Source organism: Ursus arctos, unplaced genomic scaffold (assembly GCF_023065955.2).
Source record: "Ursus arctos isolate Adak ecotype North America unplaced genomic scaffold, UrsArc2.0 scaffold_17, whole genome shotgun sequence".
In the NCBI taxonomy this organism is placed as follows: Eukaryota; Metazoa; Chordata; class Mammalia; order Carnivora; family Ursidae; genus Ursus; species Ursus arctos.
The window spans coordinates 254,890-279,524 of record NW_026622841.1 but is presented as its reverse complement, the minus strand read 5'-3'; the positions used below and the strand labels follow the sequence as shown (position 1 = coordinate 279,524).

At 47.2% G+C, this 24,635-nt stretch overlaps 1 protein-coding gene across 17 annotated transcripts; it reads left to right on the top strand.

The window, feature by feature from the left end:
* Nucleotides 1–24,260, top strand: LOC113253553 (glyoxylate/hydroxypyruvate reductase B). 17 transcript variants are annotated; one of them, XM_057313308.1, is made up of 11 exons: nt 14–101; nt 9,934–10,118; nt 10,221–10,375; nt 10,533–10,643; nt 10,793–10,867; nt 12,374–12,471; nt 16,535–16,919; nt 17,731–17,902; nt 19,302–19,480; nt 21,699–21,795; nt 24,055–24,260. In XM_057313308.1, exons 7-11 carry the CDS (start codon nt 16,538–16,540, stop codon nt 24,209–24,211), a joined length of 987 nt encoding a protein of 328 aa, XP_057169291.1. In that variant the 5' UTR covers nt 14–101; nt 9,934–10,118; nt 10,221–10,375; nt 10,533–10,643; nt 10,793–10,867; nt 12,374–12,471; nt 16,535–16,537; the 3' UTR covers nt 24,212–24,260. The 17 variants fall into 17 exon arrangements, with proteins under 17 accessions (XP_057169289.1, XP_057169286.1, XP_057169290.1 ...); XM_057313306.1 differs by having other exon boundaries at nt 1–101; nt 9,934–10,375; XM_057313309.1 differs by lacking the exon at nt 10,533–10,643 and having other exon boundaries at nt 7–101.
* The last annotated feature ends 375 nt before the right edge of the window (nt 24,261–24,635 follow it).

Sequence of the window (24,635 nt, the reverse complement as noted above, 5' to 3'; positions counted from 1 at the left end):
GAGCGTGCGCGTGTCCGCCGACGCGGGGCGCGCGCCCGGCGTTGGGAGGGGTGCGACAGCCGAGGTCCAGGTTTGCAGTCTGCGCGGGCGGTGTGCTTGAGGTAGGTGGTCTGCGCCCGGACCCCGCGGGTTAGGTGTTCGGAGGTGCAGCCGCGGTCACGAGGGGCCCGGCTCTGCCCGACTTGTCAGTCCCAGTCAGGCCGGTCGGAGAGACCCAGCTTCCCCCCGGCGCCACGGTGACCCGGGGGCGCGGAGGGGGCCGCTGGCTGAGCGGGCCAACGAGGCGGGGTTCGGGTCCGGGCTGAGAGGACCCCTGGGACTAGGGAGGAAGGAGGGACTGGACAGAGAGGACCCCTGGGACTGAGGGCGAAGGGCGGAATGGACGGAGAGGACACCTGTGACTGGGCGGAGGGCGGACTGGACGGAGAGGACCCCTGTGACCGGGGACAGAGGGGACCGCAGGGCAGAGAGGATGACATGGCTGAAGAAGGACTTGTCCTGTTTACTCCACACCAAGTCCCCCGAAATTAATCGTGGCAGTCATGTTTTCCAGACATATATGCAGTTGATTTACTTGTCAAACCAGTTGGAAGAGTTCTCCAAGCTAAAGCATAAGTTGTTGTATAGAATACATATAATATAAAAGTTACTATTCAACCATCACCCGTGTCCACCTTGAGATGCATCTTTTTTGTTAACAGGCTTATTTGAGAATCATGTACATACTGTAAGATTCGCTCATTTAAGTGAAAGTGGTTTTTCTTAAGAGTGGCAGAACCACCACTGTAATCTAATTTTAGGAAGTTTTCATCACCCTGGAAAAAATCCTGTGCCCAGTTAGCATCATTCCCAGTTCCCTCTCTTCCCTTCCTCCTCTGGCAACCACTAACCAGACGTTCCATCCGAGTGGAAACATGTACGATGGAGTCTTCTGTGACTGGCTTCATTCAGCATCACGTTCTCAACCCTCATAGTGTAGTGGGCATCAGGATTTAGTTCCTTCTTATTGCTGGCTAATATTCCATTGTATGGATATATGCATTTTATTTATCCATCAGCTAATTGACACTTTCTGTTTCCACTTTCTGGCTATTATGTGAACATCTGGTTAAATCTTTATATGGATTTAAGTTTCCGTTTTTCTGGATCTATGTGAGTGGAATACCTGGGTCAGATGATAACTGTGTTTAACATTTGTGGAATTGCCAAACTGTTTTTAAAAGTGGCTGCATTTTTTTTTTTTTTAGATTTTATTTATTTATTTGAGAGAGAGAGTGAGCGAGGTAGAGCACAAGTGGGGGGGACAGGGGCTGAGCAGGGAGCCTGATGTGGGGCTCAATCCCAGGACCCTAAGATCATGACCTGAGCCGAAGGCAGATGCCCAATTGACTGAACCACCCAGGTGCCCCATGGCTGCATCTTTTAACATTCCCAACAGCAAAGTGTGAGGGATTTGATTTCTCCACATCTTTGCCTACACTTGTTATTTGTGTATTTTTTATTATGGCCTCATGGTAGACGTGAAGTGATATTGTTGTTTTGACTTGCATTTCCATAATGGTTAACGATCTATAGAGCATCTTTTCATATACTTATTCTCCATTTGGAGAAATGTTTGTTCATATCCTTTGCCCATTTAAAAAATTGGATTAGTTATCTTTATTATTGAGCTTTAAGAGTTTCATTAGATACATGTCTTTTAAATATTTCTTTCTGTTCTGTTGATTGACTTTTCACTTTTTATTGGTATCGTTTGCAGCACAAAAGTTTTAAATTTTCATTAGTTCCAGTTTATCTGTTTTTCCTTTTGTTGCTTGTGCGTTTGGTGTCGTATCTAAGAAACCATTGCCTAACTCAAGGTTGGAATATTTACTTCTGCTTCCTTCTAAGAGTTTTATAATTTTAACTTCTTTTTTTTTTTTTTTTAAGTAGGCTCTAGGCCCAGTGTGGGACTTGAACTCATGACCTGGAGATAAAGAGTTGCATGCTCCACAGACTGAGCAGCCAGGTGCCCCATTAACTTTTACTTTTAAGTCTATAACCACTTTGAGTTAACTTTTGTGTATGTTGGTGTTAGGTGTCCAACTTCGTTCTTTTCCATGTAGATACCCACTTTCCCTATCAAATGGTCTTGGCACCTTTGTTGGAAATCAGTGGACTTTAAATGTAAGGATTGATTTCTGGATTCTCAATTCTATTCCATTGATTTGTAGGTCTAGCCTTATGTCAGTACCACAGTGTCTTGATTAGTGTAGTTTCATAATAAGTCTTGAAATCAGGAAGTATGAGCCCCCCAACTTTATTCCTTTCCATGATTGATTTGGCTCTTCTGGGTCTCTGTAATTTCCATATGAACTTTAGGATTAGCTTGTCAATTTCTGCAAAAAAGGCAGCTGGGATTTTGATGGGGATTGTGCTGACACCGATTTGGAGAGTACTGTATTGCCATCTTAACAATGTTAAGTCTTCTATGGGTATAGGATGTCTTTCCATTTACTTAGGTCTTTTTTATTTCTATAACATTTATATTTTCCAACGTTCACATGTTGTCCTTTTTTGGGGGGAGATTAAATTTATTCCTAAGTTTTTTATTCTTTTTTTTTTTTGAAGAGTCCATTTATTTATTTATTTGTCAGAGAGAATGCGCGCGTGTGCAAAAGCAGGGGGAGGGGCAGAGGGAGTGGGAGAAGCAGGCTCCCCACTGAGCACGGAGCCCCATGCGGGACTCAGTCCCAGGACCCTGGGATCATACCCTGAGCTGAAGGCAGCCGTTCAGCCAACTGAGCCACCCAGGTGCCCTGGGGTTTTCTATACAAGATCATGTCATCTGCAAATAGGGACAGTTTTACGTCTTTTCTAATCTAGATACTCTTCATTATTTTCTTGCCTAACTGCCCTGGCTAAGATATGCAGTACAATGTTGAATAGAAGTGGCAAGAGAGGGGCGCCTGGGTGGCTCAGTCGTTAAGCGTCTGCTTTCAGCTCAGGGCATGATCCCAGGGTCTTGGGGTCGAGCCCTGCATCGGGCTCCCTGCTCTGCTGGGAGCCTGCTTTTTCCTCTCCCACTCCCCCTGCTTGTGTTCCCTCTCTCGCTGGCCATCTCTCTCTCTGTCAAATAAATAAATACAATCTTTAAAAAAAAAAGAAAGAAAGAAAGAAAGAGAAAAGAAGTGGCAAGAGAGAGGTGCTTGAGGGGCTCAGTCAGTTGAGCGCCCGACTCTTGATTTCAGCTCAGGTCATGATCTTAGGGTGGTGAAGTTCAGCCCCAAGTGGGGCTCCATGCTCAGTGGGGACTCTGCTTGAGATTCTCTCTCCCTCTCCCTCTGCCCCTCCCCCTGCTTGTGCACGCACCTGCGTGCTCTCTCTCAAATAAATAAATCTTAAAAAAAAATAAAAAATAAAATGCTTACGTGTTTCAAAGCAAGAAACCAGACTAGCTTTCTCCAGATTATGCAGAGGAAAGAATAGTTTACACTTTCTTTGTCCATCACTCCTTAGGATATATGAGGAAATATGTTGGGGAACAGTGTGACATCATTTCTTTGGAAGAAATTGTGGAGTGTTGTATATTTCCATTTTCATTCTCTTACCTTTGGAGAAGAAAGAGGTGTTTCCACCTAACCTCAAGCCAAGCAAAGAAGTTCCAAAAGGACCTCTCCCTCTGGGTGGGGTGTGGTCAGGAGGGGAAAGAACCTGTCACCCAGGATTGTAAGTTTGCTTAGCTGCAGAAATCCCTATGTCCAGACCTGCTAAAGGGACCAGAGTTGAACTTTTGGGAGGAACCCTCAAATGTATAGAGTATGGTCTCTGTGAAAGTGACCAATGCTCAACCTTAAAAATGCAATTATCCAACTGCAGAGAAATAGATAAACTGAGGTATACTTGTAAAGATGAATGACTGAGCCTCCGCATAAACAGAGATGAGTCTCACATACTGATGAGCTTAGACAAAAAGCAGGTCACCAAAGACCACATAAGGTATGATTCCTGAGCAAAAAATTCAGAACTATGCCAAGCCAAACCAGGTATTGTTTAGGCTAATTCTACCTCTGTCTTTATCTGTAGGCACATCTCATTTTACTGCACTTCACAGATACTGCGTTTTTCCACAGGTTTAAGGTTTGTGGCAACTCTCAGTGCCGCTCTTCCAGCAGCATTTGCTCGCGTCCCGTCTCCTGTATTTTGGTAATTCTCGCAGTATTCCAGATGTTTTCATTATTGTGATGTTTGTTGTGGTCTGTGGCTAGTGGTCTTCGATGTTAGTTTGTCACTGTGTCACGTCAACAGCAGTAAGCAGGCTTAGTGAGACCACTCGCGGCTGTGGACGGTGAAGCGCAGTGCGACTTTCCACTCAGACCTTGTTCGTGTGCCTTTAAGTCTCTCTGACCCTCCTCCACGGGGAGGTGGATGTGAGGGTTTTCCTCCCGTCCTCGTTTGGCTGCCTCTCACACGCTTTCCTTGCCGCATACTTGATAGCTGGGCATTGGGCTGACGAACTTGGATTCAGTTACAGTGTAAGATGATGAACTTAATTGGTAAATGTGTGTGTTCTGACTGTTCCACCCACTAGTCATTCCCCATTTCTCTCCCTCTCCTCAGGCCTCCCTAGTCCTTGGGACACCACAGGATTGAAATTAGGCCTGTTAATAACCCACATGGCCTCTAAGTGTTCAGCTGAAAGGAAGAGTCATACAACTCTCACTTTAAATCCAAAGTTAGAAGTGGGGATGCCTGGGCAGCTCAGTCAGTTAAGGGTCTTCCTTCGGCTCAGGTCATGATCCCAGGGTCCTGGGATGGAGTCCTGCGTCTGGCTCCTTGCTCAGCAGGGAGTCTGCTTCTCTCTCTCCCTCTGCTGCTCCCTCTGCTTGTGCTCTCTGGCTCGCTCTCTCTGTCAAATAAATAAATAAATAAAATCTTTTTTAAAAATTAATTTAAAAAAGAGTTAGAAGTAATTGAGCTTATTAAGGAAGGCATGTTGAAAGCTGAGATAGGCCAAAAGCTAGGCCTCTTTGTGCCAGACAGCCTAGTTGTGAATGCAAAGGAAAGTTCTCGAAGGCAATTAAAAAGATCTACTCCAATGGACCCACAAATAACAAGAAAGCAAAATAGCCTTATTGCTGATATAGAGAAAGTTTGATCTGGATGGAAGATGAAACCAGCCATTCTCTTAAGCCAAAGCCTTATCCAGAGCCAGACCCTAACTCTCTTCAATTCCGTGAAGGCTGAGAGAGGTGAGGAGCTGTGGAAGAAGAATTTGAAGCTGACAGAGGTTGGTTCATGAGGTTTAAGGAGAGAAGTCATCTCCATAGCATACAAACGTAAGACGAAGCAACATGTGCTGATGTAGAAGCTGCAGAAAGTTCTCCAGAAGATGGAGCTGAGACAATTAACAAAGGTGACTACTAACCAACATATTTTCAACGTAGATGAAGCAGTGTTCTATTGCAAGTGCACGCCATCTAGGACTTTCATAGCTATAGAAGTCAATGCCTGACTTCAAAGCTTCAAAGGACAGGCTGACTTTCTTGTTAGGGGCTCAAGTACCTGGTGACTTTTAGTGGGAGCCAATGACCATTCTGAAAACCTAGGGCCCTTAAGTACTATGCTAAATCGACTGGGCCTGTGCTCTAGAAATGCAACAACAAAGCCTGGATGACAGCACATCTGTTTACAGCATGGTTTACTGGGTATTTTAAATCCATTGTCGAAACCTACCCCTCAGATGCCTTTTAAAATACTGTTGCTCATTGGCAAGACACCTGATCACCCGAGTGTGGTTGGATATGTGCAGTGAGATTAGTGTTATTTTCATGACTGCTAACTGAACATCCATTCTGTAGACCATGGATCAAGGAGTAATTCCAACTTTCAGATCTTATTAAATACGCATTGTAAGGCTATATCTGCCACAGATAGTGATTCTTCTGATGGATATGGGCAAAGGAATTTGAAAATCTTCTGGAAAGAACTCAGTATTCTAAAGATTTTATTTATTTTAGAGAGAGAGCATGAGCTGGGGGAGGAGCAGAGGGGGAGCAAGATGGAGAGGGAAAGAATGTCAAGCGGACTCCATGCCAAACTTGGAGCCTGGTGCAGGGCTCAAACTCATGAACTTGAGATCATGACCTGAGCCAAAACCAAGTTGGACACTCAACTGACTGAGCCACCCAGGTACTCCAAGGATTCACTATTCTAGATGCCATCAAGATCATTTGTGATTCCCAAAAATAATAAAATACCTAGGAATAAACTTAGCCAAAGACGTGAAAGACCTATAGTCTGAAAACTATAAAACATTAATAAAAGAAATTGAAGATGACACACAAAAATGGAAAGACATTCCATCTCATGGATTGGAAGAACAAATATTAAATGTCTATACTACCCAAAGCAATCTACGGATTTAATGCAGTCCCTATCAAAATACCAACAGCATTTTTCACAGAACTAGAACAGACAATCCTAATATTTGTTTGGAGCCACAAAAGACCCCAAATAGCCAAAGCAATCTTGAAAAAGAAAAACAAAACCAGAGGTATCATAATTCCAGACTTCAAGTTATATTACAAAACTGTAGTAATCAAAGCAGTATGTTACTAGCACAAAAATAGACACATAGATCAATGGAACAGAATAAAGTCCAGAAATAAACCCACATTTGTATGGTCAATTAATCTTCAAAAAGGAGGAATGAATATGTTGGAGAAACTAGACCACTTTCTTATACTATACACAAAAATAAACTCAAAATGGATTAAGGACCTAAATCTGAGACCTGAAACTGTAAAAATCCTAGAAGAGAGCACAGGTAGTAATTTCTCTATTGGTCATAGCAACATCTTTCTAGATACATCTTCTGAGGCAAGAGAAACACAAGCAAAAATAAACTATTGGGACTACATAAAAATCAAAAGCTTCAGAAACAAAACAGGATCATAGGGGAAAAGAGGGGAAAAAAATAAGATGAAGTTAGGGAGACAAACCATAAGCATCTCTTAACTATAGGAAACAAATTGAGAGTGGCTGGAGAGAAGGGGGGTAGGGATATGGGGTAACTGGGTGATGGGCATTAAGGAGGGCACATGATGTAATGAGCACTGGGTGTTATATGCAACTGACGAATCACTGAACTCTACCTCTGAAACTAATAATATACTATATGTTAATTAATTGACTTTAAATAAAATTAAATAAAAAGCTTCTGCACAGGGGTGCCTGGGTGGCACAGCGGTTAAGCGTCTGCCTTCGGCTCAGGGCGTGATCCCGGCGTTATGGGATCGAGCCCCACATCAGGCTCCTCTGCTATGAGCCTGCTTCTTCCTCTGCCACTCCCCCTGCTTGTGTTCCCTCTCTCGCTGGCTGTCTCTATCTCTGTCAAATAAATAAATAAAATCTTTAAAAAAAAAAAAAAAACTTCTGCACAGCAAAGGAAACAACCAACAAAACTAAAAGGCAGCCTACTGAATGGAAGAAAATATTTGCAAATGACATATCCAATAAAGGGTTAGTATCCAAAATACATAAAAACTTATAAACTCAATACCAAAAAAACCCCAAATAATCCAATTTAAAAATGAGCAGAAGGCATGAACAGACATTTCTCCGAAGAAGACATACAGACCAACAGACACATGAGCAGATACTCAGCATCACATCATCAGGGAAACGCAAATCAAAACCACAAGGAGGTAAACCCTCACATGTGTCAGAATGGTTAACTCAGGAAGACAAGAAACAGCAGGTGTTGACAAGGATGTGGAGAAAGAGGAGCCCTCATGCACTGCGGGTGGGAAAGCAAACTGGTACAGCCCCTGTGGACACAGCATGCAGGTTCCTCAAGAAATTAAAAATAAAAATACCCTATGATCCAGGAATCACGCTACTGGGTATTTACCCAAAGAGTATGAAAACACTAATTCAAAGGGATACATGCGCTCCTATGTTTATTGCAGCATTATCTACGACTGCCAAACTACGGAAGCAGCCCAAGTGTCCATCGATAGGTGAATAAAGAAGATGTGGTATATATACAATGGAATGTTATTCAGCCATTAACAAGCCATTAAAATATTGCCATTTGCAACAACATGGATGGATCTAGAGAGTATGATGTTAAGTGAAATAAACCAGAGAAAGACAAATACCGTATAACTTCACTCATATGTAGAACTTAAGAAACAAAGGGGGAGGGGCACCTGGGTGGCTCAGTTGGTGAAGCGTCTTCCCTCGGCTCAGGTCATGATCCCAGGGTCCTGGGATTGAGTCCCACATCGGTTTCTTGCTCAGTGAGCAGTCTGCTTCTCCCTCTCTCTGTCCCTCCCCCCAACTCGTGCTCTCTCTCTCTCTCTCAAATAAATAAAATCTCAAAAAAAAGGGGAGGGAAGAGACAACCCAAAAAACACTCTTTTTTTTTTTTTTTTTTTTAAGTTCATTTATTAGGGATGCCTGGGTGGCTCAGTTGGTTAAGCCTTCGGCTCAGGTCATGATTCCAGGACGTTGGGATCCTTGCTCAGCAGGGAGCCTGCATCTCCCTCTCCCTCTGCCTGCTTTGTGCTCTCTCGCTGACAAATAAATAAAATCTTTTTTAAAAAAGGTTCATTTAAGTAATCTCTATACCCAACATGAGGCTCAAACTTACGACCCCGAGATCAAGAGTCATGTGCTTTTTCAACTGAGCCAGTCAGGAGCCCCCAAACATTCTTTTTTAAAAAAATTAATATTATTTTTTTTAATCCCCAAACATTCTTAACTATACAGAACACACTCCAGAGAGAAGGTGGGTGGGGGATGGGTGAAATAGGTGAAGGGTATTAAAAGGACACTCGATGAGCACTGAGTAATATAAAGGACCGTTGAGATCACTATACTGTATACCTGAAACTAGCACTGTATGCTAACTACACTGGCATTAACATTTTTTTTAAAGATTTATTTATTTATTTTTAGAGAGAGAGTGTGTGTGTGTCCGTGCTTAGTGGGGAGAAGGGCATAGAGAGAGGGAGGGAGAGAATCCCTGCTGAATGAGGAGCCTGATCTGGGGCTTGATCTCATGACCTTGAGATCATGACCTCAGCCAAAACCAAGAGTCAGTGGCTTAACTGACCAGGCACCCCTGGAATTAAAATTTGGGGAAGAGGGGGGCGCCTGGGTGGCACAGCGGTTAAGCGTCTGCCTTCGGCTCAGGGCGCGATCCCGGCGTTATGGGATCGAGCCCCACGTCAGGCTCCTCTGCTGTGAGCCTGCTTCTTCCTCTGCCACTCCCCCTGCTTGTGTTCCCTCTCTCGCTGGCTGTCTCTATCTCTGTCGAATAAATAAATAAAATCTTAAAAAAAAAAAAATGGGGGGAAGAGGTCCAAATATCAACATTAACAGGAGTGTTGATGATGTTGATTCCAAAGTCATGGTTGACTTTGAGGAGTCGAGGACTTCAGTGGAGGAAGTCACTGCAGGTGTGGTGTAAACAGCAAGAGAATGAGAGTTAGAAGTGAGCCTGAAGATGGGACTGAGTTGCTGGGGTCTTAGGATAAGACTTGACAGGGTGAGGAGTTGCTGCTGCTGCTGTTTTTTTAGAGAGAGAGAGCGCACGTGCACGAGCAGTTGTAGGGGAAGGGGCAGAGGGAGAGGGAGCACTGAGTGCAGAGCCCAATGTGGGGCTCCACCCACGAACCCCAGATCATGACCTGAGCTGAAATCAAGAGTTGGATGCTTAACCGAAAGCCCAGGTGCTCTAGGAAGTTGCTTCTTACAGATGAGCAAAGAAATTTTTAGAGATGGAATCTACTCCTGGTGAAGATGCTGTGAAAATTGTTGAAATGACAACAAAGGATTTAGAATATGACCACGTTTAGTTGATAAGGCAGTAGCAGGGTCTGAGAGGACTGACTCCAGTTTTGTTTTTTGTTTTTTGAAAGATTTTATTGATTTATTTGACAGAGGCAGCCAGCGAGAGAGGGAACACAGGCAGGGGGATCGGGAGAGGCAGAAGCAGGTTTCCAGCAGAGGAGCCTGATGTGGGGCTCGATCCCAGAACGCCGGGACCACGCCCTGAGCCGAAGGCAGACACTCAACGACTGCGCCACCCAGGCGCCCCTGACTCCAGTTTTGAAAGAAGTTCTACTGTGGGTAAAATGCTATCAGATAGCATCATGTGCTACAAAGGAATTGTTTGTGAAAGGAGGAGCCAGTCGATGTGGCCAACTGCACTGTTGTCTTGTTTGAAGAAGCTGCCATGGCCGTCCCAGCCTTCAGCAGGCACCGTGCTGACCCGTCCACAGCCATCAACATCCAGGCAGGACCCTCCAGCAGCAGAAAGATTACGGCTCACAGCCCAGATGGTGGTTCTCATTTTTCTGGAATAAACTATTTTAAAATTAAGGTACGTACATTTTTTTAGACACAATGCTCTTGCATAGTTAATAGAAACTATGCTCTTGCATAGTTAATAGAAATTATGTTAATAGAAACATAATTTTTATATGCACTGGGAAAGGAAAAAAATGACTAGCTTTATTGTCACAATCGCCTTATTGCAGGGGTTTGGAACCAAACGGGCAGTACCTCTGAGGTATGCCGTGTCTCACTGCATTCACAGTAGGGGTTATCTCTGCACAGCAAGGAGCGGCACAAAAACTTCAAAAGTCGGGGTAATGCTGTATTTCTTAAGCTTGGTGGCACATGACGGGCTCATTTATTACTATTTTTATAACTCACACACGTTATACATATTCTTATGTGCATTTAGTAATAAAGTTAAAGCCAGTTTTATCAAATTCTTCTTATTTTTTTAATATAGTGACTTCCAACTGAACACAGCAGGGCTTCTGGCGATCTGGATTGTTGCTGAACTGAAGTTGGTAGAGCACTCTGGGTGGGTTATTTGGATACTGATAACATCCGTTTTTTGCAAGTCAGTGCTTGCTTAAGACCTTTGTTATGATCTTGAGATAGAAGTAGTAAGACTCCATGTGCTCTTTCGGTCTGTACGTTCCGGGCATTTCTGTTTTGGGAAGCTTCCCTTCCTTTCTTCACATTTAATTCATTCCTTAGTAATTCAACAAATCTTTATTGAGTGTATATGTGTGCTGGACAGGGTATGGAGTGCTTGAAATGGACTTCAGCACGTCTGAGTTCCTGCCCTCATGGAGTGGGTCTAGCAGAAGGCCTGATCTTACCAGAAAATCAAACATTTAACTTGGATCTGTGACAGAGTCTATGGGGGAGAGTCCAGGGTGAGCACATTTAGCAGGGGGTTTGGGAAAGGCTTCCCCTAAGGGATGACCTGCAAGATGACTGAAGACTAGGGGAAGGTGTGGGTTTGGGTCCAGGCAACCTGGGAGCAAGTCCAGGGCCAGCCGCTGGCAGTTTGAGGCGACTGGCAGAAAATATGCAGCTGACATGGTAAGAACACACAAGGGGTTTGCAGAGTGGGCAAGCCAGGAAATGGGGGTCTCCGAGGCTGTGCTCAGGATTTTGGACTTGACCTATGAGCAAGGCGAGCTGCCCAGGGGCTTTAGCTGGAGGTGAACATACCAGCTTTATGTATTTTTCAGTCACTTAGGCTGCCATTTGGGGGGGGGGAGGATAGCAAAGGGAGTCCATGAGGAGAGGGGAGTCAGGTGGTGTCCAGAGGTCGGTGAGACAGGGGGTAAAAACTTGAGAACCGTCACAGTAGAGGCGGCAGGTAAAGTTAGGACTGGAGGACATACTGTTCACTAAAGAGGCGATGTTAACCCCAACCCTAACCTGTTCTTAGTAGTACCATTTGGTCTTTAAAAAAAAACATAATTAGCCTAGACGTTTCCCCAGATAGTATTTTTGACAAAGTAAGTGAAAATTAATAAAGGGAAATTTCACTAAAATGGAGTTGGGAGGCCAGAAGGGGGTGCTCCCCCGTCCTACCCTGAAAGGTCAGTTACAGGAAGAATCATCAATTACAGGCCCAGCAGGAAAAGATGCGTGTTACATCTCCTACAAGAAATCGGCTTTTCCTGCAGCCTAATCGATGGCAAACTGTCATTTCTCTAAGGGACTTTGTCCAGCTTTCTCCTAATTTGTTGGACCAGCCTATGGTTTTTGCCATAGTTTGCTTGTCTTCAGTTGCAATTCCTCCCCAAAAAGCCCTTTTTGCTGGCCTAAGGGCTTGGCCAGGCGGCCTCGGGGTGGGTCTGGCATCCTGGGAGCGGGGTGAAGGGTGGGTTCGGGGTGGGGCCTGTGGACTCAGGGCAGGGCCCGCAGAAGGTGGTGCTGGGGCGAGGTGGGGCCTGGGGCGGAGAGCTGGTGCGAGATCGCTGTGCTCCTTGACCTGTGCCGTTCACTGTCAAGTAGGTGCTCCAGAGGCTAGGGTTTTTTTACCTTTTCTCTTTTTTTAAAGTAGTCTCCACGCCCGCCTGGGACTTGAACTGACTACCCTGAGATCGAGTCGCTTGCACTACGCACAGAGCCAGCGAGGCGCCCCTGCCGTCTTTTGAAAAGGTAAATTGTGCCCCTGGGATTTAGCAACCCTGCCAGGCCATTTCTCTCTCTCTCTCTTTAAGATTTGGCCTGGGCCAGAGACTGGATCAGACTCTGCCACATGGGTGTGGCTGTGACCTTGGACCTCACCTGGAACAGGTGGGCCAAGTAGAATTCTGGTGCCCATCCAGACCTGCATTGCTCAATCCTAAAGATTTAGCAAGGGAAATCCGATCTCATTATTTATACCTGCCTGCTGGAGAGGATTTAAGGTAGCCTCAGGGACTCTGCCAGAATCTAAACATCAGTTTGGACAGGTATTTACTATTTTTCTAAGCTCTCGGCAATGGCAGATTAAGCTTTATTTAATTTATTATTTATTTTTTTAAAGATTTTATTTATTTATTTGACAGAGAGATCGTGAGCAGGGGCTCCCCCCTGAGCAGGGAGCCTGACCCAGGAGGGTCTCATCCCAGGACCCCGGGGTCATGACCTGAACCGAAGGCAGACCCTACACTCACTGAGCCCCCCAGGTGCCCCATATGGCAGATTAAGCTTTAAATAGATAGGATTCAGATACTCGTATCAGATTTTAGTTCATAATTTACTTCCTTACATGAATTCAGTTATTTCTTTCTTCAGGGTTTAGCAACCCTGCCAGGCCATTTCTCTCTCTCTCTCTTTAAGATTTTATTTATTTATTTGTCAGAACATGTGAGCACGAGCAGGGGGAGCAGCAGAGGGCGAAGCAGACTCCCCGCTGAGCAGGGAGCCTTGTGTGGGGCTGCATCCCAGGACCCCGGGGTCATGACCGGAGCCGAGGGCAGACGCTACACTGACTCAGCCCCCCAGGTGCCCTGACAGGCCATTTCTTAAAGCACCTGTGTTTGCTGGTAGTTGAGACACATTTTGATAGTATTGATTTTAAGTCATGCTGGATTTGCTGATAACTGGTGACTGGAGAAAGCTCACAGAAAAGCTGTAAATGATGCATTTCTCTCTAACCCTGAACCAGCAAGGAATCTGCAAGCTGTTTGGCATATCTTAACTTTTTTGGGTCCCCTTATCTAGTCAAGTGCTGATTAGATCATTCCCATCAAATCCAGAATCTCCTGCTGGGGGTAATAGGAAAGGAGAGGGGCTGACCATGGTACCACCTACCCCTCATTAAGGAGAATTCTTGTTTTTCAACCTGTTTTCTGAGCCCCTTTTGTGCACAAGCTGGGCCCGTGGTCTGTGTGGGGGACCGAGAAGAAAGGACTTTAGTTTTGGACTCACAGAGAGAGCGGGACTGCTGGTAGAGAGAATGGACTTTCACAGGGGTTGGAGAGAAGATCAAAGCCAGGGGCATGGGTCTGAGGCGAATCTTGCACATTGGGGAAGTGAGGATGATTTGGGGGGTATTGGGCCCATCTATCCAATATTAAGGGAGAAAGACGCATGAGGAAATAGGATTTTAAGAAATTCTACTGTGGGGGCACCTGGATGGCTCAGTTGGTGAAGTGTCCGACTTCAGCTCAGGCTGTGATCCCGGGGTCCTGGGATTAAGTTCTGTATCAGGCTCCCTGCTGCTTCTCCCTCTGCCGCACACCCTGTTCACGCTCTCTCTCTGAAATAAATAAGTTTTTTAAAAATCTTTTTCTTTTAATAATAATTTTTATTATATTATGTTAGTCACCATACAGTATATCCCTAGTTTTTGATGTAAAGTTCCATGATTCATTGTTTGCATATAACACCCAGTGCACCATGCAATATGTGCCCTCCTAAATACCCATCACTGGCCTATCCCATTCCCCCACCCGCCTCCCCTCTGAAGCCCTCAGTTTGTTTCCCAGAGTCCATAGTCTCTCACGGTTCATTCCCTCTTCTGTTTACCCCCCCTTCATTCTTCCCTTCTTCTCCTTCTGATCTTCCTATTTCTTATGTTCCATAAATGAGTGAAACCATATGATAATTGTCTTTCTCTGCTTGACTTATTTCACTTAGCATTATCTCCTCCAGTGCCGTCCATGTTGCAGCAAATGTTGAGAACTCGTTCTTTCTGATAGCTGAGTAATATTCCATTGCATATATGGACCACAGCTTCTTAATCCAGTCATCTGTTGAAGGGCATCTCGGTTCCTTCCACGATTTAGCTATTGTGGACAATGCTGCTATGAACATTGGGGTGCATATGGCTGTTCTCTTCTTAAAAAAAAAAAAAAAGGAATTCTGTATTTTTCTTTGGTGTAGTCTGTTAATTTTTAGAGACTTGGGTAAATGTCCAAGTTGTTCTGTTTGAAATGTTAGTAACTTTTGTTCATTGAAAGCTTACAGTTGGTTCTCTGGGCTCTGCATGTTCTCTCACGGTTGGGGCCACCAGCAAGGCTGTGTGTTGCCCTCCTTTTTTGTTTGAGGAAAGTGAGTTTCAGGGAAAGGCCAGCCCAGCAGAGCAGTTGGTCTGAACCCAGATCCCAGCTTGTCTATACCTGATCCTACTTTGCTTGTCTATACCCAATCCTTCTTTGTTTTCCTTTTGGAGGAAAGTTATAAAATATTAAAAATATCTTTAAGAACAAGGATCATAAAGCCCTATTTAATGCATTTGGCAGACAATAACATATCTTTTACTTTCACAGTAAAAAGTGATCAGTTTTATTAGTTAGTCACTGCTGCATACATAACAAATTACCTGAATTTCAGTGGCTGTAAAAACAAACTCTGCGACCTCCCAGGTTTTTTTGGGTCAGGAATCCAGGAGTGGCTTACCCAGGTGGCTCTGGCCCAGGATCTGATGAAACAATAATCGAGGTTGGGCCAGGGCTGTGGTCACCTCTGTGCTCACCAGGCTGTTGGCAGGCTTCTAGAATCTGCTTCAAGCTCACTCACAAGCACAGCCCTGCCCACCGCCCCCCCCCGGAGTGGGAGAAAGAGAGCCCCTTTGGTGACCTCCGATTGCTTCTGCTGTATTCTCTTCACTAGAAGCACCAGGGTTGGGATCACGCAAAGATGTGGTTGACAGGAGGGGGATCTTTGAAGGTTGTCTGAGAGGCTGCCACCACGGCTGCAGGGTAGAAATAAAGAGCCAAGTAGCATAGGGAGGAAAGTGGGCGTGATGGAGATATTGGTAACTTCAGAGGCATGGGTGCATTGCCCTCAGGTATTACAGGGATTTGTCCAAGGAATAAAATGAATTCCAGGGTCGATGTCATTTAGAAAGTCTAAAGAGTAACTGCAATATAATGATTAATGAGAAATATGTATTCGGTGGTTCAGAGATCAAAATATACCTCAGATGTATTTGGTCTTCATCCACTTCCTAGAAATGCTTATAAGCCAGAAAGGTGACATGGATGCCTTCATGAAGGTGACCTTGGGACCCCACCCCCGGGCAGGGCTGACTGCCAGGAGGACCAACCTTGTGATCAGAGGTTGGACGTTTCAGCCCCACCCCCGACCTCTGGGGAGAGGCTGGCGATGGACTCAGCCAAATGCCAACGATTTCATCAATCCTGGCTATGCCGTGAAGCCTCCATAAAAACCCAAGAGGTCAGCTTTTCGGTCCTTTCTGGAGACCTTCCATGCTTAGGGAAGCGGCACTCTTCCACGACGAGCCGGCCCCAAGCTCCATGAGGACAGAAACTCAGTTGTCTGGCACGTCCCTCTCGGTGTCCTTTATCATATCCTTTGAGGAACTGGGAAGCACAAGGCAGTGTCCCCTGAGTTCTGTGAGCTACTCTAGCGAGTTGGAGAACCTAGGAAGGAGGTGGTTGGAAACTCCACTCTGCCAGTGGGTCAGAAGCACAGGGAGCAGCCTGGTGCCTGTGACTAGTGTTGGCAGGTGGGGACGGGGCAGCCTTAGAGCACTCAGCCCTCAACCTGTGGGATCTGATGCTATCTCTGGGTTGATAGTGTCAGAATTGAGTTGAATTCTGGGACACTCGGACACTCAGCTGGTATCCTGAGAATTGCGTGGTGTTGTGGGTGGGGGAATCCCCCCATGTTGGAAATTGGGCACTCAGAACCCTAAAAGAGCAGTAGAGGAGCATATTGATCTTTTAAAGACTTTTTGACAGCAAACACTGTGCTTGTCTTTCTGCAGGCCATGGGGGATCAGGACTTACCTGGCGTTTTGGTGGCTGGATTGGAAGGGTCGTATGGTATATGTGAAGATCATGTTGGAGATCTGCAGAAACACTTTAATCTCATTACCATGCAAGAATTTTTGGAAAATAAAATGCAATTTGGCCCAAAGATCCAAGCTGTATATATCTGGGGAGGAAAGCCGGCCGTTGACCAGGAGCTCCTGGGGAGCCTGCCATCACTGAAGATAATTGCCAGCGCAGGAGTAGGTCTCGATCACCTGGACCTGAAGCTCATTGCCAGCTTTGGTGTGAAGGTAGCCAACACACCACAGGCTGTGTCCAACCCCACGGCCGACATGGGGATGGCCTTACTGCTGGCGGCAGCTCGAAGAGTTGTGGAAGGTAAGCAGCCATTGGAGATGCTGGTTTTCCAAAGAGAGCAGATGACAGATACTTAATAACAGAGACGATAACATCATTTTGTCTTCAGACTACAAGTCTTTTCTCGGCCCCGACTTCTTCACACTGTATCCAGGACTTTGCTGCACTTGGGAATCGGAGTCACTCTCGGCAGCCCACTCAGGGCCCGAGCCCAGCTCCCCGGCACATGGCGGCCCGCAGTCTGTCTGACAGCAGCCATGTCCACCCCCACGAGGTTCCTCTCGTTCCCTTGACGGGCGAAGTAATTTCAGTATCTCTGTGGAAATGCCCTTGGGGTCATTCATTGGTCAGTCAGCATGCTCCCCTGGGGTGAAGGCCTCCAAGTGAGAAGGCAGAATCTGACCTCTGCACACCCTGGACATCTCTGGGAGGGTCCCCAGGAAGGGCAGCGTAGCAGTTCAGCCCTCTTCCCTTCCTCCTGGTGGAGCTTGGGGACGAAGGCGCTTGAGGAAAGAGGAAGCGGGAACCAGGCTCTTCCTGGTTCTGGCTGAGGGCTCATGCGCACACACACGTGTACATATATCACCAGCAAATTTTAACCACAAGTGCTTCCTTAATGTAAAAGATGTTGGCATTTTAAAGCTTTCTACCAGGATGTTCTGGTTTTGTTACGAGGAAACTGCCATTTGTCCCCTCCCTTCAGCCCTTTCAGAAACCTTTGTTTGCAGTCGGGGAGGCGTGATGCTGCGGTGTCAGAAGAGCCCAGGAAGGGTGTGGGCTTTCTGTGTGTGGTGCCATCCCCACTATTCACTCTGTTCCTTATATATTTCAGGTCATATGTTGGCTAGTGCACCGGATACAGAGGAATTTTCTACAAATTGGATGGGTCAGGAAGTGACGGGGGCCACTCTGGGAATCATCGGCATGGGCAGCATTGGTTACAAGGTTGCTCAGAGAGCCAGAGCATTCGAAATGAAGATTCTGTATCGCAACAGGAGACGCAGGTAAACGTTCGAACATGGGCCTGAAATTAACCGAGCAGAACTTTGCAGCATCACTGCCTTCAGTATGGCTCAGATATAGGACCCCTCCCTTTTCATAGAACTTCCTGCTCTTTCTCTCCAAAAAATAAGAATGATGGTCAAGAAAGTGATTGTGATTACCTAGGAGTGTGACTGAGACTTTCTTTATTGAAAACATTCACCAGAAAAGAGATTTTAAATTTTAACTCACAATTGTATTTTTCTAAAGTGAAAGGGAGAAGCTGTCCATACTCACTGAGCAACTTGACTGAAGGACGCGTCAGCACTCAGTGAAGGGCCCGCTTCCTTGACTGTGCGGGCTTCTCCCTCAGCCCAATGCCCAGGCTTATTGGTTCTGTCTCCAAACAGCCTTCAGACCTGCCTGTTCTCTCTCACTTCATCAAGGCCACTGGCTCAGGCCCCGTCCTTTCTCACCTGAAATACATATTCTCCTACGGGGCTGCTCACTTCTGCCGTTGACCCTCCAGGCCTCCTTACAAACCAGCCCGATGATGGCCATTGTTTACACCCTTTCAGTGGCTTCCCACTGCCTGTGGACCACATTTGCAGCTGCTGAGAGACTCATGGAGGCATGGTGAGCTGGGAGATTGTGTTTTCAGTCAGTGTTTGCACCATGGGCAGTGAAGAGACTTAGGTGTGGTAACTTTCCTTGTGATGAACACACACCCAGAGGCCGCGGTTCTTTCAGGACCAAGTGTGTGATGTGGGCAGGGTGTTCTTCTCTCCTCGGGGCTGTCCCCTGACCTAGATGGGTGTTAGGAGAGAATTCATGTAGTTTGGAATTCCATATTTGTAGAGCCGTGGCGGCTGCCCAGGATGCTGTGACCTCTGGGATCTTGGGGTCTCTGCTGAATAACCAGAGCAGGAGTTAGGATTGGACCAAAACAAAACACAAAAGTCTGCCTGCATCAGACCCCGGATCCTTGCTTTCTGTGTGATAAGCAGCATTCCCAGGCCCTCTCCTGCTCTGTTTGTGTGTTTTCTGGAAACCCGATGTGTTTGCCCACATCAGTGATGCTCTGTGGTCAAGGAAGTACACACTCACGCTCTTACTTGGAGTGGGACTTGCTTCCTTTCAGTCACGTTCCGTTGCCACTGAGCAGGTGTGCACCGTCGGGCTTGTACCAGGCTCTGGGGGGGAGAAACAGCTCCTGGCCTCAAGGAGCCTCTGTCTGTTGAGAAATCCCACAGACCCCCAGGCCTCCCCTCAGAGAACCCAGGGTTACCCACGGGGTTCCCATGGGTCCTGGACCCAGCAGTGAAGGCCGTGTCCTTGGCTCCCCTCAGAAACTCCTTCCTGGGGCGATGTGATGAATTTCTGATTAGAGAACATGGTTTTTCTTCCTTGTTCCCTTCATAGGAAATTAGAGGAGGAGGAAGCTGTGGGGGCCACGTATTGTGAGAGTCTGGATGAGCTGCTTCAGTGGTCAGACTTCGTGCTGTTGGCCGTGGGCCTGACACCCCAGACCCAGAGGCTGATTGGGAAGAGGGAGCTGAGTCTGATGAAGCCCACGGCCATTCTCATCAACATCGGCAGAGGTACTGTCTCCACCGAGCGTGCGCCCGCGGGGCTGGACAGTCACGTGGGAGGAAGCGTCCCGGCCGTAGGGCTCCTCTCATCTGCCTTTCTCCTGATGGTGGCACGTCCAAAAATGCCATGTAAACTGGCGGGGGCGGGGGGTGGTGGTGCTGAGTTTGAGGGAGTCTGCTTTCTGTTTAGAAATATTCCTGATTTTTGTTTTCACATCATTTTGAAACTCAAAGTAGTAACAAGAAGGATGAGCATGGTACAATATAGGACTTTCACATCCCAATTTGGGCATCTACTTGGGGTAGAGGCATTACGTTTGGTTTTCCAGGTGTAATTAAGCAGAATTCATGGGGATGAATTTTCTGAGCCTTCACTTTAAAAAGTAGGTAACTTCGTGTTAGTTTGGTTATTCAGCATTTATGTGGTGCTTTGTGTTTATATACAAGACAGAGTTGCACGTGTTGTGGGTTTGTTGGTGTCACATTTATAAGGAATCGAGGGTCAGCGCTGACATCAGACATCCAGGCCACGCACCTTTGTGGGGCTCGGGGCCAGAGGACATGTGGCACCTGGGGCTACCAGCAGCCGCCCGTGTCTCATCTGTAAAAGAAGGAAAATAATGCTTGCCACCTGAGACTGTAATTTGTAAGAAATACATATTTGGTCATTCAGCGGTGGCCTTTATCCACTGTTCTAGCTCTCTGCTCCCCCAACCCTCAAAATTTTCTAAGCGTTGAGAGTGACAAAGGTGTCTTTTGTTAATGAAGGTGACTCTGGAACCCACTCACTCAAGAGCACGGGCTGCTGCCAGGAGGTCCAACCATGCGATCAGAGGGCTGGAACTTTCAGCCCCACGCCTGACCTCTGGCGGGGGGAAAGGGCTTGGAGGTTCAATCAGCCAGTGGCCAATGATTTAATTGATGGTGGCCATGCAAAGAAACCTTCATAAAACCCCAAAAGGACTGGGTTCAGAAGCCTCTGGATTGGTGAACACCTGGAGATTGGAAAGAGAGGCTGTCAGGAGAGGGCATGGAAGTTCCACACCCTTTCCCCAGACCTCTCCCTGTGCACCTCTCCATCTGGCTGTTGGTTCTTACCCTCTGTCATATCCTTTAACAAACAGGTGAACGTGAGCGTTCCCCTGAGTTCTGTGAGCCGCTGCAGCCAATTACGGATGAGGTCACTGGAACCCCCAATCTGCAGCCAGTTGGTCAGAAGCACAAGTCACAGCCTGGGACTTCTGACTAGTGTCTGAATTCGGGGGGCAGGAGGCAGTCTTATAGGACTGAGCTCGTAACCTCTGGGATCGTATGCTATTTCCAAGGTAGACAGTGTCAGAATTGAGTTGAATTCTCAGACACCTTGCTGGTATCCTGAAAATGGCTTGGTCTTGTAGGAGGGGCCCACCCCCCCATGTTGGAATTGGGTCTGGGAACCCAAAAAGAGTTGGTGACGGAAGACAGAAAACTGCACAGTGCTGAGCTAATATGCTTGAGAGTTCTCTAAAAATTCAGACCTTCTAGGTGAGCAGGAAGGACCAGTGCATGCATTAGGTGGTTTCAGTAATGTCAGAGGCTCATGAACATGCCCAAGATTCTGGAAAAACAGCCCGGGAGAGGGCGTGGGACGAGGCTTCTCCAGCAGCAGCCGCCGCACACCAGGGGCACTCTGTGTCCTGACCAGCGGACCAGCCCCTCAGTCGGTCAGTGGAAAGGAGGCTGTCATTGGGCTCCTTGCTGGTCTCTGCCTCAAGGAAGGGATTTTCTTCTCAGCTTCTCCTCTTCCGTATTTGAAGTGACAGTTGTGGAGTGTGCTTGTGGCTTAGTTTTTAATGTGAGTTTGCAGATTAAATGTGGGGGGTTTAACCTGGGGGCTGTGTCCCTAACCTGGGGAGGTGGTGTGTAAAGTGAGACAGGCCCAGGCCTGAGGTTAAACAAAGCGGGGCTCAGATCTGGGTTGACGTTAGTAGCTGTGTGACCTGGGGTCAGGCCTCAGTCCCTCACGTGTGGGATTCAGTGAGATAGCGTGTCTGTGGGGCTTAGCGTACTGCCTGTCACGTGGCTCACCACATCTAATAATGAATTGGCAGAATGAAGCTTGCATGCTCTTTGTCAAGACGTTTGACAGAATCAAGACGTGTTTGGAATAGCAGCTACGGTGACCAAAGCATCCTTCCTGGGTCCTGCCTGCCCGTAGTAACACAGAGGCCTTGTCTCATTGACTCAGGTCTGTTAGTCGACCAGGAGGCACTGGTGGAAGCTCTTCAGACTGGGGTCATCAAAGGGGCAGCACTGGATGTGACGCACCCGGAGCCCCTGCCCAGGTAAGGAAGCTGGACAGAACCACCATCTCTCTCGAAGCATGTACGGCACTCCTCCAGCAGTCACTGCTTTTGGCTTTGCAGCTGTGTTAAGTCACAGACCGGCAGGGTCTTGGCCATGGAGGGGCCTGAGCGGGCCTCTGGTGGCCTGACCAGTTCTGCAGATGGCCAGATGTCTGTTTCAACACCTCCGTGCACAGGGAGCTCTGGGCTCTTGGGCAGAAGCCCCCATGGGTGGACACTGCACCGAACAGTCTTGCTTCTGTCCAACCAAAACAGTCCTTGCCTTACCCAGTGACCCTAGTTTGCCCCCTGGAGCATCAGAGTCCCTGACCATTTTCTTTTTTTTTTTTTTTAAAGATTTTATTTATTCATTCGACACAGAGAGAGAGACAGCGAGCGAGAGAGGGAACACAAGCAGGGGGAATGGGAGAGGAAGAAGCAGGCTCATAGCGGAAGAGCCTGATGTGGGCCTCGATCCCATAACGCTGGGATCACGCCCTGAGCCGAAGGCAGACGCTTAACCGCTGTGCCACCCAGGTGCCCCCCCTGACCATTTTCTTTACAAACCTCATGTATTGTCCAACAACCGCCATGTGTCTGAGGTTAAGTATCTTCAGGTCCTTTAATCACAGCCTAAGTGGTAGCATTTCCAGACACCTTGTCATTATTGTTGCTTCCGGCACTTTAGTTTTTGAGGTCCTTTGAAAATGTGCTCCCAAGACCTGAACACAGCATTCATGTTGTCGTCTGACCACACGAGTTGGTTTTGCAGCATGTATTCCTAGCAGGCCTATTGCACCCTTAGTTCGTTACATTTTTAGTCAGCAAAAATTGAAATTACTCCTTCAATTGTCTTTTTTTTTTTTAAAGATTTTATTTATTTATTTGACAGAGAGAGAGAGACAGCCAGCGAGAGAGGGAACACAGCAGGGGGAGTGGGAGAGGAAGAAGCAGGCTTCCAGCAGAGGAGCCTGATGTGGGGCTCGATCCCATAAGGCCGGAATCACGCCCTGAGCCGAAGGCAGACGCTTAACCACTGTGCCACCCAGGCACCCCTCCTTCAATTGTCTTTTATGCACAGAATTTTACATTTATTTCTATTTAATGTAATTTGCTTCTGTGTCTAGTTTTAAGAAAGGACATTTTGTTTTTATTTAAAAGATTTTGTCAGGGAGCAAGCGCAAATGCGCGTGCACATGAGCAGGGGGAGGGGCAGAGGGAGCTGGATACCGGTACCGGCCTGGATCCCAGGACGCTGGGATGACCTGAGCTGAAGGCAGACCCTTCACCAACTGAGCCAGCCAGGCGTCCCTGTTTGTTTTTTGAGAGAGAGAGGGAGCATGCATGCATGCATTGGGGGGGGGGGCGGAGGGTGAGGGAGGGAGAGTCTCACGTAGACTCCAAATACTATGGACAGGTGTTGTTACAACTGGCCACGACTCCGTTATTTCTGAGTTCTGAGTCGTGGGGACAACCTCATACTGAGACTGGTGTCCAGCGTGTGCTGTTAGTAGGGCCCACCTCCTTCCTAGCAGGAGGACAGATGTGTTTTCTGAGTAGTTCCTGCCCTTGCTAAGCGTAGGCTCTGTCTTCACTTCGATCAGCCCTGGGGACAAGGACAGTCGTAGTGCATTGATATACATTTCAAGTGGCCCCAGAGAACTTCCATAGGTTTGGGCTCTGTAAGATTCCCAGAGGATGGAGGGTTACTGCTGCATGTCTACTTTGGCCTTTGTATTAAAACAGTCAAGAGGCCCTGCCGGGTTCAGGTCACTGCCCTTTCTTAGTGCTGGTTGCTAGGGTTACCATCATTGTTTTGAATCCCCCTGAGCCCCTTCAGTAACACTTCGTTCTTTTTCCGGGCTGACTCCCATCCTCTGCCTTCTTCTGGGAAGAGAACTCCCCCTAATCTAATTCCAGTTAAATCTTTCCCCTCTGAATGCCACTACTCATTAAAGGCACTTCCAGCCTGTCCTACGATGCCTAGACTAGCACGCAGATCCCCAAGGGCCCTCTTCTGTTTTGTGGGCCAGTGTTACTTAATGCACCCCGTGTCGTCCCATTGTCTGCTAATGGCCTGGCTGTGGCTAGGGTACTTGTTTTTGCGCCCCCCCCCCCCCCCACTGGGGTTAGATGAGCGGTGGTCCTGCTGTAAGGCCACCCACAGCTTTCCCCTTCCCAGCATGAGGGTATCAAAACAGAATGTGCAGTTAGAGACAAACCATGGGGAATGGTTCTCATCAGCTAACCCCCTTTCAGAGACCACCCTTTGTTGAAGATGAAGAACATCACTCTGACACCTCACGTCGGAAGTGCCACTCACCAAGCCAGACGACTGATGATGGAGAATCTGGTGGAAAGCATCCTGGCTTCTCTCAGTGGCCTTCCCATTCCTAATGAAGTGCTACTTAAATGATCTTATGTGGGCTAATCAGTGCGGTGACATTAAATGGGGGAAAATCTTACTTTGTGTCTTTACGAGCGTCCATTATACAGAGTGGTTTAATGTTCTTTTGGCCAAAGGGTGCCTGGCTGGCTCAGTCGGAAGACGTCAGGGTCCTGTCTGAGCCCCACCTTGGGACTGGAGATCTCGTAAATTAATAAAATTTTAAAAAGTTTAATATTCTTTTGGCCAAAAAACCTTAAAAGCAGTGATACTGTGTCCTGAGAGCTCGCACAGAGCTTGTCCCCCTCTGGGCAGCTCTGAGGGAAGCTGGCGTCCCGTCCCAACAGCAGGCACGCACCCGCCGTCGGGGTGAACCCCGGGCTCGGTCTGCATCTCCCCGGGGCCCTGCCGCCTTCCCTCGTGCCGTGCGTCACAGTGTCCCCGACACTGACCA